Here is a 16,461-nt window from a genome sequence, read left to right on the forward strand (position 1 = left end):
ATTAATTTTATTTAAACATCTGTATACAGAAATAATTATTGTAAAGTAGATATTGTGGTGTAACTAGTAAATTTATTTAAATTTTTTATGTAGTTGATGTATAAGATGTATTTTTTCTTTTTTTAAATTTGATAACAATTTTAATGAGTATTTTAATAAAAATTAACAAAAATAATTAAACAACAACTTATTTGTATATTATAAATTTATTTTATGAAATTTAGAAAGAAATATATATTTATCTTATTTATAATTTTATTGAGTAAAATTTTATATTAATAAAGTTATAAATTTAGTTTTGCTAGCCCTGTATTAGAAGGAAGGTTCCATTTGGATTCTAAAACAGGAATAGTAACTGTTGCAAGTAGTCTATTGGCTGATGCTGGACATATATTTCACACTGAAATAATAGCTAGAGACAGAGGTCAGCCTCCAAAAACTGCTACAGGTAAATTTATTATTGTTATTTATATTGAATAAATAAAGTATTTGGTACTTAAAAATTTAAATTTTGATATAAAGCTTTTAAGTATTTTAGAATTATTAATGAATAAACTTAAATATTGATATTAGTTTCATTTCACATTTCAAGGCCATGTCATTAATTTAGACACACAAATTTGTTAGTTAGGGCAGCCTGAACTTGAATTCCCGTGATTTTTCTTTGGGGTTATTTGAAGAACTGAGTTTTTCAGACTACCCCACAGATCATTCAGGACCTCAAAATAATAATTTCAGATGAAATACAGAATATTGAAAAAGATGTGAGATCTTTTTCAATGTTCCACATGTTATCTAATTCCAGTCCCACCTATACTTTGATTTGCAGAAATGATCATTTTTCAAAATAACTGAAATTAATAAAACATTAGTAGTTATTACATGTATATCTCTGAAAGTTTCAGTAAATTTGGTTAAATAATAATGAAGTCATTCATTTTACTTTTTTAACACCTTTTTGTGGACACCCTGTAAGAGCATGCTCTTATTTGCATGGAAATATGGTATAATAAAACATCATAATATCACAAAGTCTTTCATTATCTTTCTGCTTAAACTATTTTAAAATTATTTTAAAAAAACATCAGAGAAATAAAGAACTAATATTTGTAATGTTATAAATAAATATCTTGTCTATACTAATATTATAAAGAGGTAAAGTTTGTAAGTTTGAATGTAGGAGGTAATCTCCGAAACTACTCATCCTATTTCAAAAATTCTTTCACCAATATTTAGAATGGACCTTCAGAGTGGACATAAGCTGTATATTATTCTGTTAAACATTCATATAAATTAAAAGATATCATCTAGGTAAACAAGCATTATATTTTTGGTGTCAGTGTGTGGCAAGGTGCATATACGAGATATGTAACCACGTGGCGAGATACGCAGTGCACGTGTCTGAACTCATGATATATAAAATTACATGTCCTGACTGATTCATCATTGCCCAGAGCAAACCACTGAACTTAAAGAGATGAAATTTGGTACACAGTTAGGGTACGTCATGAAAATGCATATTAAGAAGGGATTTTTTGAAATTCTCCTGCGGGGGAGAGGATTAAGGCTTAACCTGAAGAACATCTTCTACTGTACTATTTTAGATGCAATTTTTTGTTTTTATAGTAACAACTAATGTTGATAATCTTAGTGATGTATCGAGGGGAGAGTTATTTCTATCAAATTGCAAATTCCGTGCAGGTGAAACCACGGGTAACAGCTAGTATATCATAAAACAACATAATATAAGACAATGCTGCTGTTTTGAACATTGATTAAAAATTGTATTATTATTTATTGCTATACATTCATGTTGCTGTTATTGGTTGAACTTTTTCTTGATTAATTTAGTGAAAAGATTGATCAAATCAATGTTAACTTCAAAACTGCATACATATAACATTTAATTACAATTTATTAATAAATTTATTATAATAATTACAATCAAAATATTGTACCTGTTTTGCACAGAACTTTCTCTAGTAAAGCAAATAAATTACTTCCTTTGCAAAATTTATATTTTAAAGCCAAACAATTGCCAGATTAGATTGGGCTATATTACTGTGATAGTTATATTAAAGCCAAATGATTGCTGAACCTAATTTGGCAATTGTTTGGCTTCAATATAACTATTGGGCTTACAGATGTTTATATTTGTAAATTCATATTTTATATTTTTTAATGCTAATTAAATAAGCATCTCATTGCTTGACAATAAACAATAAATAAAAAATACATTTTGAATGAATGAACAATTTGATATTTAAACATAAATAAAATTAAGTTATTCGTAAGAATGTGTATCACCTTAAATAATGCTATATGCACTATGTTTAAATCAAATGCTAGTCAAAATTAAAATAACAACAAATAATCTAAAATATTTGTTACTTAAATTACTTGTTTATTTGATTTGCTTTTTTTAAATTATAAATTTACCAGAAATATGATTTTCATAATTAATTTAAAATATACTATATAAGAATTACTATATCAAGGTAAATGCTATAGATATCATAATCTTTAATAAATTTTTATACATATTTTCATGCTTGCTGGAAGATTATTAAAAGTATGTGTATATCAGTTGTTTTGTATATTAAATGTTTAAAAATTACTGTTTTGTTATTACATTTTTTGTGATAATAATTTCATAATGTTATACTTTCAATATACTGTATTTATATATGTATATATCTTGTTCTATGCAGGTGTATTACAGATTTATGTTGGAGAAGGAAATGTTATATCAACCTTAAAATTTCAAAATTCTACATATATCATACAGCTTCCTGAAAATTCACCTGTGGGAACAGAAGTTATTCAAGTAAAATTAAATCATTCACCCAGCTCAAATATTATTTTTAGTTTTAGTAGTGGAAATGAAGATAGTGCATTAGATATAAATTCAAGAACTGGTAAGTCTGAGGCAAATAATTTTGAATCACATATTTTAAGTATTGTGACAGAAAACGTCGAAAATTTTTTAATAATATTAGGAAAAAAAAATTTACATTTTTAACTTGACATTTTTTTTCCACTTTAAAATGACCAAAAATTTATATATTTAGTATTAAATACAGTAATTTGTTCTCTTAAACACCTTGAAAATACTTGAAAAATGTCTTTATTAATACTAATGAACTCTGAGAAAAAATATATATATGCTCTATGACAATAGCCATTTATATAATTATTACTATATATATATATATTTTAATAGTATTAATGCTACATTATATAGACTATATATATATAGTCTATATAATGTAGCATTAATACTATTAAAATTCTGTATTAGTTATAAAGAATTACAGTTTTCTCATATAGAATCTTGAAGATAAGAAATCTCTGGTTGACACTGAAATGAGAGATTTTTCCAATATTAATTCAGTTATTTGTTTAAAAAATTCATTTACATATTTATATCACAGACATATTGATGACTGTCATATAATTTTGTCTAAATAAAATACTCCTCAAACTTTTTAACCAGTGTGCTTCTATTTTTAGAATTGCAAACTTTTGTGATTCTAAAAATAGAAGCACTCTGATTAAAAGGTTTGAGAAGTATTTATTTATATTTACCGGTGTGTAGAGAGATTGTAATTTTGTCTATTTACTTTATTTTATTTAGTAAAAACTTATAAAGTTACACATATGTTTTATCACATTTTCTCTATTTTGCTGATTATTAGAATTCAAAATTTTGAAAAACTACTGACTATTTCTATTTTGTACTCCAATATAGATATGATAATTAATATTTTATTCAAATGTAGATTATCTATTTTTGAGTTTTTTGTTTTTATCAAACAAACATGATTTTAATGGCATTGTCAGTAATATGTTAACAAATCATTATAAAATTTGTGAATAATTTATAATATGCATCATATTATCTTACTTTTAATCAAATATTTATAAAGTAATTATAAATGCATAACTATAATTAATTTACAAGTTATAATGTTACACATTTCACACATTCTTCATTAATATTATAAGTTCATATATTGAATTAATGCTACCTAAAAAGTTTATTAATTATTATTTTTTCTCTAATTCATATCTAAAAATATTGTAATTCATATATTTTTCATTTTAAAGAATTTCTATTTCTTATATTTTGATTTCTTTGTGTTGTTTATCAAATGACATTGGTGTTTCTAAATAAATTACCACAGTCTTACATTTATTCATTTTTTGATATTGTTGCTATTTTATGTTAAAAAGAAAACATTACTAAAAAGTTCTCTTTCTTCTCAAAAGTTATATTCCTTATAATGAGTTTAGATTTATTTTTGTATATGATTTTATTTTCAATAATTATGTGTATTTTAGCTACTTAAATATTTATTTGGTTATTATTATTACTAACTATTATCAATCATTTTTATTAAAGAAGAAAAAAAGCAGAGAATATAGATTTTTGTTAGAAAGATACTTCCATATTTTATATCAAAAAATGTATATTTATTGTATTGAGGTGTAGTTCTCAATATGAATTTGGGACTACTGTAATATATTTAGGTTCTTTGATAATGAAATATGTATGGGTACATGTTGAGATAAATCATGTCTGTTGGACATATCTAATTTGTTTTATATATATCAAACAATAAAAAAAAAAGAATAGTTATGAGTATTTCATTAAAACCAAAGACTGATAAGAAAATTTTAGTTTTCTGTTACTTAAACATTTTCCTTATCAAAGTTAAATTATAAAAAAACTTCTTGTTCTCTCTAGTCTTTTCTTTATTCCTCTTTTCTTCTACTAATACTTGTTTCTTCTCTCTGGTTCTTTGAGTTTTTCTCAGGGCTGTGCAGTCACGTAAAAATCTACCGATTCCGACTCCGACTCTTCCTTGCCATCCGACTCCGACTCCGACTAAAACACCTAAACTCCACGACTCCGACTACGACTACGATTCTACAGCCCTGGCAGGGCTGTGGAGACGCGTAAAAGTCTACCAACTCCCAACTCTGACTCTGACTTTTCCTTACCATCCAACTCCGACTCCGCAGCCCTAGTTTTTCTCTCTTTGCAAACAGCAAAAGGATATCCTTCTTGCTCAGCTTCTGATCTCCCACTACTTGAATTCTTCTTGGCCAGACTGCAGGTTGAAACACTGCATTCTTGGTCATAAACTTGCCCAAAGAACCAATGTGCCAAATACATTAAAAACTGTCTGAAAGGATAACAAAGATAAGAAACAAAGTCACTAGACTACAGTATTAAATAATAAAAGTATGAATATTTTTTATATCACTTAATCATAAGATAAAATATATAAATATTTGCAAATCTTCTGGATTGAAAATATCATTTTAGAATAATTTGTCTGGTTGGAAGATGTTATATAGATATCATAATCTTTAATAAATTTTTATACATATTTTCATGCTTGCTGGAAGATTATTAAAAGTATGTGTATATCAGTTGTTTTGTATATTAAATGTTTAAAAATTACTGTTTTGTTATTACATTTTTTGTGATAATAATTTCATAATGTTATACTTTCAATATACTGTATTTATATATGTATATATCTTGTTCTATGCAGGTGTATTACAGATTTATGTTGGAGAAGGAAATGTTATATCAACCTTAAAATTTCAAAATTCTACATATATCATACAGCTTCCTGAAAATTCACCTGTGGGAACAGAAGTTATTCAAGTAAAATTAAATCATTCACCCAGCTCAAATATTATTTTTAGTTTTAGTAGTGGAAATGAAGATAGTGCATTAGATATAAATTCAAGAACTGGTAAGTCTGAGGCAAATAATTTTGAATCACATATTTTAAGTATTGTGACAGAAAACGTCGAAAATTTTTTAATAATATTAGGAAAAAAAAATTTACATTTTTAACTTGACATTTTTTTTCCACTTTAAAATCATTTCAGTGAAAATTAAATGAAAATTTTTCTTTTAACAGGTGATAATGGCAACCTAAGATACATGATTCCTTTAGGAGTTGCAGACAATAAATTCACAATTAATTCTGAAACTGGTGAAATTTACACTGCAGTTAGTCTTGATCGAGAAGAAAGAGCATCATATTTTATTACAGTATATGTCCATGATGGTGCTTTTCCTACACAATATGATATTACAACAGCTATTGTAGATCTACTTGATGTTAATGATCATGCACCTGAATTTGGTGATTCATGTTATGCATTACATGTTCCAGAAAACAGTGACTTGAGTGTAATTCATACATTATTGGCTACAGATCATGATGCAGGTTTGAATGCTGAAGTAACATATACAATAACAGGTAAATTTATTTTATTAATATATAATTTGAGTGACTCATTTTGTTGTACACTTTATATGATTATTTTAAAAATGCTTATTTAAGAAAAGAGAGCATTATTAATAATAATATTCAACTTAATTTTTATATAAAATAAAAAAATTGTTGTTCAGAACCCATTTAGTTGGTTATCTAAGTTTTACATGCAATTAAGAATTCATTTGATTATTTAACTCTTTTTTAATTNGCTGTGGAGACGCGTAAAAGTCTACCAACTCCCAACTCCGACTCTGACTTTTCCTTACCATCCAACTCCGACTCCGCAGCCCTAGTTTTTCTCTCTTTGCAAACAGCAAAAGGATATCCTTCTTGCTCAGCTTCTGATCTCCCACTACTTGAATTCTTCTTGGCCAGACTGCAGGTTGAAACACTGCATTCTTGGTCATAAACTTGCCCAAAGAACCAATGTGCCAAATACATTAAAAACTGTCTGAAAGGATAACAAAGATAAGAAACAAAGTCACTAGACTACAGTATTAAATAATAAAAGTATGAATATTTTTTATATCACTTAATCATAAGATAAAATATATAAATATTTGCAAATCTTCTGGATTGAAAATATCATTTTAGAATAATTTGTCTGGTTGGAAGATGTTAATGATGAGAAAAATAATATTAAATTTAAAAAAGTGAAAAACAGAAAAAGTGATTATTAGACTTAAGAAATTTAATAATTACAGAGACTTTAGAATAATTTTATTATTTATATTTTTGCTATTATGATTAATTAAAATGATTTTTAAATCCAAACTTTTCCAGGTTTGATAACAGTTCGTGATTCTTACCAGTTGGATCATGAAAAAACATCTCAATTACATATGCTTGTTGTTGCTCAAACTGAAGACACTGTTCCAATATACGGTTATGCAACACTTTTTATTCGATTGTTAGATCAAAATGATAATGCACCTTCATTTTCCCAAGAAAGATATGTATCTTCTGTATGGGAAGGTAACAATAAAGGAACTTTTGTAACTCAGGTAAATATTTAAGCTTAATACTGCAGGCCTTTTGCAAAAATTATTAGCAAATATTAAATTAAAATGTAACTACAAACTATGCAAATTAATTAATTTAGTTAAAATCTGATTACATAATTATATATTGATAAATCTTAAACATTTTTCTAGAAAAGTTATTTTACATTTTATCAAATTTGAAAAAATTTTAATATGAAATATAAAAGATATAAAAAGTAAGAATTTGTTGTACTTTTAATGTTTTAATGATGAAAAAGTTAAAATTCTAATCTAACACAATTTTCTATAGAAAGATTTATTAGTTTTCATATTTTATGAAGAATTAATTTTATTATATTCAAAAATTTCAATATATATTATAGTTAGTTTTAAATATTAATAAATTAAAATTAATAGCATTGACATTTACAGGTTACAGCCACAGATAATGATATGGGAGGAGTTGGAATTGTTATATATCATATCATTGATGGAAATCATGATAATGCATTTATCATCGATCCTCCTTTTAGTGGAATTGTTAAGACAAATATTGTTTTAGATCGAGAAATTAGGGATGCTTATCGTCTAACTATAATAGCAACTGATGATGGTTCACCACAGCTGACAGGAACTTGTACTCTTCGAATTAGTATAATAGATGTAAATGACAATCAACCTGTATTTCCACCAAACAATATGGTCAGCATTAGTGAAGGTAAGATTAAAATAAGGATTTAAGAAGATATAAAAATTACATCAATTTTTCAATTACAAAATTTATTTTAATTTTTATTCATTAGGGTCAGAAGTTGGAACAGTAATCACTACAATTACTGCCAATGATGTTGATACTAATCCAGCATTAATTTATAGCTTTTCTGAAGGTGGAAATCCTAATAATATGTTCAGCATTGATCGATTCAGTGGTCGAATTACATTAGCACAACCATTAGATCATGAAAAACAGAATAAGTACCATTTACAAATTCAAGCATCTGATTCCGCCCATATTGCAGAAACATATTTAACAGTACATGTTACTGATGTAAATGACAATCCACCTGTTTTCAGTCAACAATCTTATGAGGTTTGTGAATTTTTATCATCTAAAAATGACAACTTAACTTTTCAAAAAAAATTTTAATTCAAATTTTTAAAGATAAAAGTAATGTTAAATTATATAAAATCTTGTTGTCTAATTAATCTGCTAGTTCTTTTTACTTATATTTTCCTAACAAGTGAATTTTTAAATTTGTTGCAAAAAGTATAGAAATCTGTATCTAGTTTTTTTGTATTCTTTTTAAATTTGATTATTTGCTTAGAAAATTATGTATTAATGTGAGAATTGAAAAAATTGATAAAATTTGACAGATATATGCATTTCTGGAATTAGTTATAGATAAAAAAAATTAGATGTTATATTAAAATAAATAGATATTCTCTCAAATCTCTCATTACTGTTTGAGATTTTAATATTGTATGATAATTGATATACAGTATAATTACACCTACAATTTTGCTATTTTTTTATTGCTCTTTTTGATTTGTATAAAGCTATAATATTGAAATTCACTACTGTAAATTTAATCTCATGTATAAATATATTTCTTAGAGACATTTAGGATACTGTCTAGTAAGAAATATTTATATCTAAAGGAACTGACAACTCTTTGTTATTGGGCTGCAATTTGAAAAAATTGTAGACCTATAAATTCCCACTGTCATCCATCCATCTGTCAGTCTTTCCTTAATCTCGAGAACAGAATTAGATAATGAAAGATGAGACAGATATGGAAACCTTAGGGACAGGAGGCCTGATTAACTGTATATGAACTTCCAATACAAATCGGAAGTCATGTCATTTCAATTCAAAAATTTTCCCCTGAAAGGAGATAATAGATGACAGGCACAACTTGATTGCTAAAGGAAAAGTATGATGTACAGGGGAAAGACAGTAGAGTACTAATTTGAGGTGGAGAGCATATATTTTAAATTAAATAATTTTAAAAATATGATTAAAAGTTGCAGCTTGATGTCACAATAAAATAAGTGCTTGTTTTCTTTTATTATCTGAAGAAATAACATATTAAGACTGACAAACAAACAATAAACTTATCAACTCAACTAAAGTCTTATAACGATTACATATAGTATACATTTGAATAAAAAAAATAAACAATAGAATATTGTATTAGCTATCTATTAATTAATTCTAGATACTTTATAAAATAAAGATGGGAAAACTATGTATTATATAAACAATTCTAAACTTAAAATTAGTTTAAAGTATTTAACTGTACATTTTGTTGTTATAAATAATTTCATTAGGTTCTACTGTTTTATGATAATCTTATAATTATTATTATATTCATAAATAATAATAATTATTATTATTTTTAATAATTTTAGGTTGAACTTCCTAAAGTTGTTGAACAAGGACATACTGTAATTTCTGTCAATGCAACAGATTNACTTGTTTATTTGATTTGCTTTTTTTAAATTATAAATTTACCAGAAATATGATTTTCATAATTAATTTAAAATATGACAGTATTCAGTACAATTAAATTTTATTAGATAATTAATATAATCACAAAAATTTGTTTTAAAACTTTTTAAAACATATATTTGCATTTATTAATTATAAAATTATTCATTTAAACTTAGGCAAAATTTACACAAATAAATCATTGACATTCAACTCAGATCAACCAGTAATTCAATTAGTAGTAACAGCCCAAGACAGTGGACAACCTCCTTGGTTAGCAGTTGCTTCTGTTCATATCCAGGTTACTGATATTAACAAGAATGCACCTAAGTTTTCCAATCATGTGTATACGTAAGTAATCATTTATTTATAGCAAATATATATTTTAGTATTTGATAGTATTTAAACAAAGTTTTAGTAATATATTAAAAAGTAATGAAATCATTTTGTTTAAAATTTAATGTTTATATATTATTAGGGCGCATATATCAGAAGATTCTTCAAAAGGATCTACAGTATTAAAGATGTCAGCATCAGATCCAGATGAATCTTCATTTGGTCATAATATTGATTTTGTCATTATCAGTGGAAATACTGATAACACATTTTCTGTTGCTGGAAATAGTGGTGAAATTATCTTGATGAAAAAACTTGATCGAGAAGAAATTGCATCATATACTTTAAAAGTAAATATTTTATATGTATATTGTACTAAAGTAGGCAGTCTCCACTTTTATGTCAAGTTACATTCCTGAAAACTGCAACAAAAAGCTGATTGATGAAAAGTAATCACTGTTATTCATAGATGCTATATTAAACTTTATTTCAATCTCCCAGTTCAATGTTTTATAAATATTGGAGAATATAAATATTTATATTCCTGTCACATAACTTATTTGTAACATTGATGGATCATATTTATATTAATCAATTAACAAATATAATTTATTCTATGAGATGTTTTTAAAAAATGATAAAAATACTATGAACAAACAAGTTTTTAATTATAATTTACCTAATCACTATTAATATGAATAAAATATGAATTAAAGCAAAAAACTAATAATTAGAAGAAATTCAAAATACAATATCAGATTTCATACAGGACTTGGTTGCTTCTAAAGTACATGATTTAAATGTTAGAACTAGTTTACTCAACTTGCAATAACTAGTCAACATTCTTTTCTTTTTACTTTACAGAATTAACAAGGCCAAACTATTGAATTATTGAATGATATCTCATAGAATTGAGTAATTTAAGCATACATTATAAATAAATTATAAAGATGGAAGAGTGAAATAATACATTTCACTTAGGCAGTTATATTTAAGTCATAACAGAAAATCTGAGTGATTAAAATAATATACTGTATATTAATGTTGTAAGTGAATCATGAAGATGGAAAATAAATTGAAGAAGTTACAGTTTAATATACATACAAATAAAACAACAAAAAGCAGAGTGACAAAAAGTGGAGGCTACTTGTATTTTAATTTTTCTTAAAATTTTCTTAAAAAATCATTTTAAGAAGTATTTTAGGTTTTATACCTAAAAAACTTTTAAAATGAAAAATATATATATTTACACTATATCTGTATATCTTACACAAATCATAATATAGTTTTAATATATATACCAGTAAATAAACATAAAAAATTTGAAATCACACTTAAAACTCTTATTATAAACAAGTTCTTTTTTTCTTTTATAAACAAAATGTTACTAATTTAAACTTAAATTATGCCTAGACTTGTCAAAATCTAAAAATTTTTTCAAAAAAAGTAAAACGTCTACTTTATTGACAACTGGATGGTCAAGATGGTTAAGGCATCAGCCTACTGTTCTGGGGACCTAGAATCGAATCAGTTGTCATCCCAGGACTCTTTCTATCCTAGATATGTTGAGCCTTATCACTCAACATCTGACACTCATTTTGTAGGCCTGACTGAAACTGTGCTGGATGTGATTAAAAAGACAACTAATACCCACAGAGCAGAAAGAGTAAAACAAAGCTACTGCTTTATCTTCTTAGAGTTTCTAATTTATCATTACATTATAATTTCATCTGTTAATTTTATCCTCATCTGAATTGTAACTATTATGTTATTTAATAATCAAATATAAAGTATTTATTTTTCTATAGATTATACCTAATTACTAATATCTTGTTTTTATACAAATTGTAATTACATTTTATATTTTTCAGGTAATTGCAATGGATAGAGGTACACCTTCTCTTAATTCATCTGCAGATGTTTATATTTATGTTGATGATGTAAATGATAATCCACCGCAGTTTAATCAAAGTAAATATGAAGCATCTGTGTCAGAACTTGCAGCTGTAGGAACGAGAGTTCTTAGAGTCACCGCTAACGATAGAGATGAAGGACAGTTTTCGCAAATAGTTTATGATATAACTTCTGGAAATGATGATGATAAGTTTTTTCTTAATGCACAGTCTGGTGATATAAGTATTAAAGAATTACTGGATTATGATTCCATCCCAGAATACAGATTTATTATTCGAGCAACAGATAATGATCCTCTAAGACCTCTATCTGCATTGACAAGTGTAGTTTTAAAAATTTTAGATGAAAATGATAATTCACCACATTTTCCTCTTACAAGTTACAAAGAAGTTGTGGAAGAAAATGCCCCAGTCGGATCATCAGTATTTGTTGCTCGTGCTATTGATGGGGACCGTGGAATATATGGAAAATTAAATTATTCAGTTATGGATGGTGATGGAAGAGATAAATTTGTAATTGATCCTGTGACTGGTATTGTTACAACAATGATTGTATTTGATTATGAGTCAAAGAATAAGTATTTTTTTAATCTCTTGGCAATGGATGCTGGAGGCAAATATGCTAGTGTACAAGTACAAGTTGATATTGAAAGTAAGGATGAATATCCTCCAGAATTTTCTCAAAGTTCATATCATTTTACAGTTCCTGGTGATGCTCCTGCAGGATATGTTGTTGGAAGTGTTCATGCTATTGACCGTGATGAAGGTGTTGATGGAAGAATTATTTATCAGTTAAGAAATATTCAGACTAATTTTGCAATCAATAGTACTACAGGAATAATAATAGTGAAAAGTGCTTTCCATTATGATATGTTTAAACAACATCATAGGGATGCAAATAATCATGAAGTATCATTAGTAGTATTAGCAAGCAGTGGCCATCCAAGTTCTTTAAGTAGTCATGTTGTCATTGAAATAATAATTGATTTTTCATTAAATTCAACTAGACTTGGTGCACCTGAAGAACGTGTTGGAGCCAGTTTACCTGCTTGGGGTTTAGGAGTTGTTATTGCTTTGGCAATTCTAGCTATTGTTTTATTGACTATGATTGTTGTTTTACGAATGCGCACTAAAAGAAATGCTAAACCTGCAGTAGTACAAGGCTTTGTGAGTTCCTTTGATTCTATAGATTTGCATCATCCTCCTTCAAGTTCAGCAAGTATATCACAATTTCCACCACATTATAGTGATATATCTCAGTATGATCCTACAGAAAGTGGACAACATGTAAATGGTGCAACATCAGAAGTATCTGACCAATCACATTCTGCTTCTAGTGGACGAGGTTCTGCTGAAGATGGAGAAGATGTGGAAGATGAAGAAATACGAATGATCAATGAAGGTCCACTTATGCAACAGCAGAAATTGCAGAGATTGGGAATACATCGTGATGATGACAATATGTCAGACATATCTGTTCATAATACTCAAGAATATTTAGCTAGATTGGGGATCAATTCAAATCAATTAGAACAAAGAAACTGTCAAGAATACAGTAAAATGTCTAGTGCTCACAGTGTAGAAAGTATGCATATGTTTGATGAGGAGGGTGGGGGAGAAGGGGATGGTATGGATATTAGTAATCTTATATACACCAAATTAAATGAAGTTGGTGCTGAAGAAAATGATGCCATTATGGATGGAACTAGAGCATTTGGATTTGGTGATGAAGGTGAACCATCCATGACTGGTTCATTGAGCTCAATAGTTCACAGTGAAGAAGAACTTACTGGAAGTTATAACTGGGATTATCTCTTGGATTGGGGTCCACAATATCAACCATTAGCACATGTGTTTGCAGAAATTGCAAGGCTAAAGGATGATAATATACCTTTATCCTATTCTTCTAATCCTCCCAAAACATTACATCCTCAGGTAAAAACTGTTCCACCACCATTAATTACTAACGTGGCACCAAGGTCTATAGCACCTATAGCATTAAGTTCTGGACATACTAGTCAGGTGACTTCTTTCCCCACACTACCTCGCTCTCCAATTGGTCACGAAAGTACTTTTTCTTCTCCTGCCATGTCTCCAAGTTTTTCACCTGCACTTTCCCCACTTGCAACAAGATCCCCATCTATATCGCCACTCGTGTCCCCAGGTGTATGTAGACCAAGTGCTGTGCAGTTGGCCGGATCAACTACTCCTCATCACACAAGACCTCAGCGTTCCTCAACTCATGCTACAGCAGCATCATCTGGGTCAGAAACTGAATTACAAATATAAGCACAAAATATTAAATGTGTGTGTCCTGCAACTGCTCTATTTATTGCAGTCAACTATTGTAAATTTGAAAAGTCAGGACATGCAATTTTATATACTTATGTATGTGATGTGTATATGTGTGTACATGTGCGTATGTGTGTGTGCATGTGTATACATATGAATTTATTGTAAATAATAGATGTTGTACATTAAATTTGTTTTAGGAAAGCTTTTCTTAAACAGAAGGCCAAATTCCAAAGATTGTTTATATTATAAAAACTTGCTTACAATAATCATATCCATTAAAATTCTCGGCCATAAATTAAAGCATAAATAAAGATGCCAAAAACAATTTTAAAAACTGATTTCCTTAAACAGCCAAGTTATTTGTTTTTAATGTTTCCATTTACAAGGATTTTAATATACAATTCATTGAAATGAAGCAATGTTTTCATTTGTTTGAAGTGTGTTTTGTGATGTATAATTCCAGCCAAATATTATTGCAGTTTACAAAATATTTTATTCTGAACAGTCTATATTTAATAATTGTTGTTTATCATATGAAGTATTGTTTTTTTATATATAGTTTTATTCCTCATGGAATTTTTAATATTGAATCTACAGGAAAAAAATGAAAATGCAATAATCATCTTAATTCAAATTGTCTCCAGTTTACATTTTGTTAAATACTAAATTTTGTTAACAACCATTTTTGTATTAAATTTATTTTTAAAAATTTTTTATATATTTTATATATTGTAAATTTTTTTTAATATTAATGAACTGTTCAGATTGATAATACTTATGCATTAACCTGTTCATTCTACAAACAGATGTGCATTATATTGAATTGCATATTTTTACAATTTTCATGATGGCCTAATTGGGACCAATTTACAATTGTGTTGCCAAGTTTTTTTTATAAAATGTATATAATAACTGTGAATAAATCATCCTTTTTAAAAAAATGTGATGATGTTTTTCTCTCAGACTTGATACCAAATAAATTTTGTCTTAAATGAGTAAATGGATATGCCTATCTCAAGAAGTATAAAAAAAGTTAAAACTTAAATGATTAAATGTTTTTCAATCATAATCTTTTCAATGGTTGTTGTTAGATGCAAGTGTTATTAATTTTAAAATAAAATTTAATAAAATCCATATTCGTGGAAAAATTAGTATAGAAACTAGTGTGTGTAGATAAACCTTATATCTTAAACGTATGGTTTTTGGAAGTACGAAGCCAAATTATTCACCATGATCCCGTGGAAAAATGGGACAGAATGTTTGGAATAGGGTCTCCACCTTATAACTTTAATATAGAAGTTTGTTAATTTTATAAAAATAAACATTTATTGTTTATTGTTATATTGCGATTGTTAGTTAATTATGTATATAGTAGTATAGAAAAATAATGTATAGACAATAATAATGAGTCATAGCCAGGACAAAGTCAAAATTGGGAGGTCATAATCGAAATTGGTATTGACGCAATCGGGATGTCAAAATCAGGAGAAGGATTCAAGTTATCGATGATTTTCAGAAAAAAATCATATCTAAAAGTGAATGAAAAAGCAATATTTTAATTTTTACTTATAAATTGAAAATTATTTTTGTAATTTTAAAACTTTACTTTTTAGGAGATTTTTAGATTTTATTTATGAAGTTTTAAACTTTACAATTTCTTTTTGTTATTTTTTGAATATTTTTAAATATACAACAAACAACGAAAACAAATAAATATTAAATGAAAACAAAATTAAGAATAAATGCGATTATATACAAAGAAATTAAAGGAAAATACAATTAAAAACAAATAAATACGAATAAAGAAATAAAACGAAAAGAACTATGTACAGAATACCTGTACCAGAGTCGGTAGATTAACTGGTCTTTCGACTAATAGTTCAAACTTAGCTAGAGACAATATTTGCCGCTAGTCGGCGCCACTGTTAGCAGGAGATCGTTGTTCTTGCTAGGTATATACTGAAGTCAGTGATTTTGACCTATAATAATTGTTTTTTTAGCTCCATAAAAATGCCAACGTGCTTTGTGCCAGGATGCAAGGCAGGATATAAGTCATCGAACGAGAAGAGACATTTCTTCCGTGCTCCTAGCGATAAGATTGAGGAGTGGATGCGATGCATTCCACGAGACGACAA

The 16,461-nt window shown here is 27.1% G+C and overlaps 1 protein-coding gene across 1 annotated transcript in view; it reads left to right on the forward strand.

Annotated features, from left to right (window-relative positions):
• Positions 1–15,249, forward strand: part of LOC111626921 (protein dachsous-like) — a 103,087-nt gene extending 87,838 nt beyond the window's left edge. Inside the window, 9 exon segments of the mRNA XM_023370447.1 lie at positions 297–448; positions 2,712–2,918; positions 7,092–7,312; positions 7,724–8,009; positions 8,095–8,381; positions 9,704–9,769; positions 9,853–10,133; positions 10,261–10,468; positions 11,990–15,249. Coding sequence (XP_023226215.1) covers positions 297–448; positions 2,712–2,918; positions 7,092–7,312; positions 7,724–8,009; positions 8,095–8,381; positions 9,704–9,769; positions 9,853–10,133; positions 10,261–10,468; positions 11,990–14,320 — 4,039 coding nt within the window. The 3' untranslated portion in view covers positions 14,321–15,249.
• The last annotated feature ends 1,212 nt before the right edge of the window (positions 15,250–16,461 follow it).

This window comes from Centruroides sculpturatus, unplaced genomic scaffold (genome assembly GCF_000671375.1).
Source record: "Centruroides sculpturatus isolate CEXI.00-Female unplaced genomic scaffold, Cexi_2.0 scaffold164, whole genome shotgun sequence".
Classification (NCBI taxonomy): Eukaryota; Metazoa; Arthropoda; class Arachnida; order Scorpiones; family Buthidae; genus Centruroides; species Centruroides sculpturatus.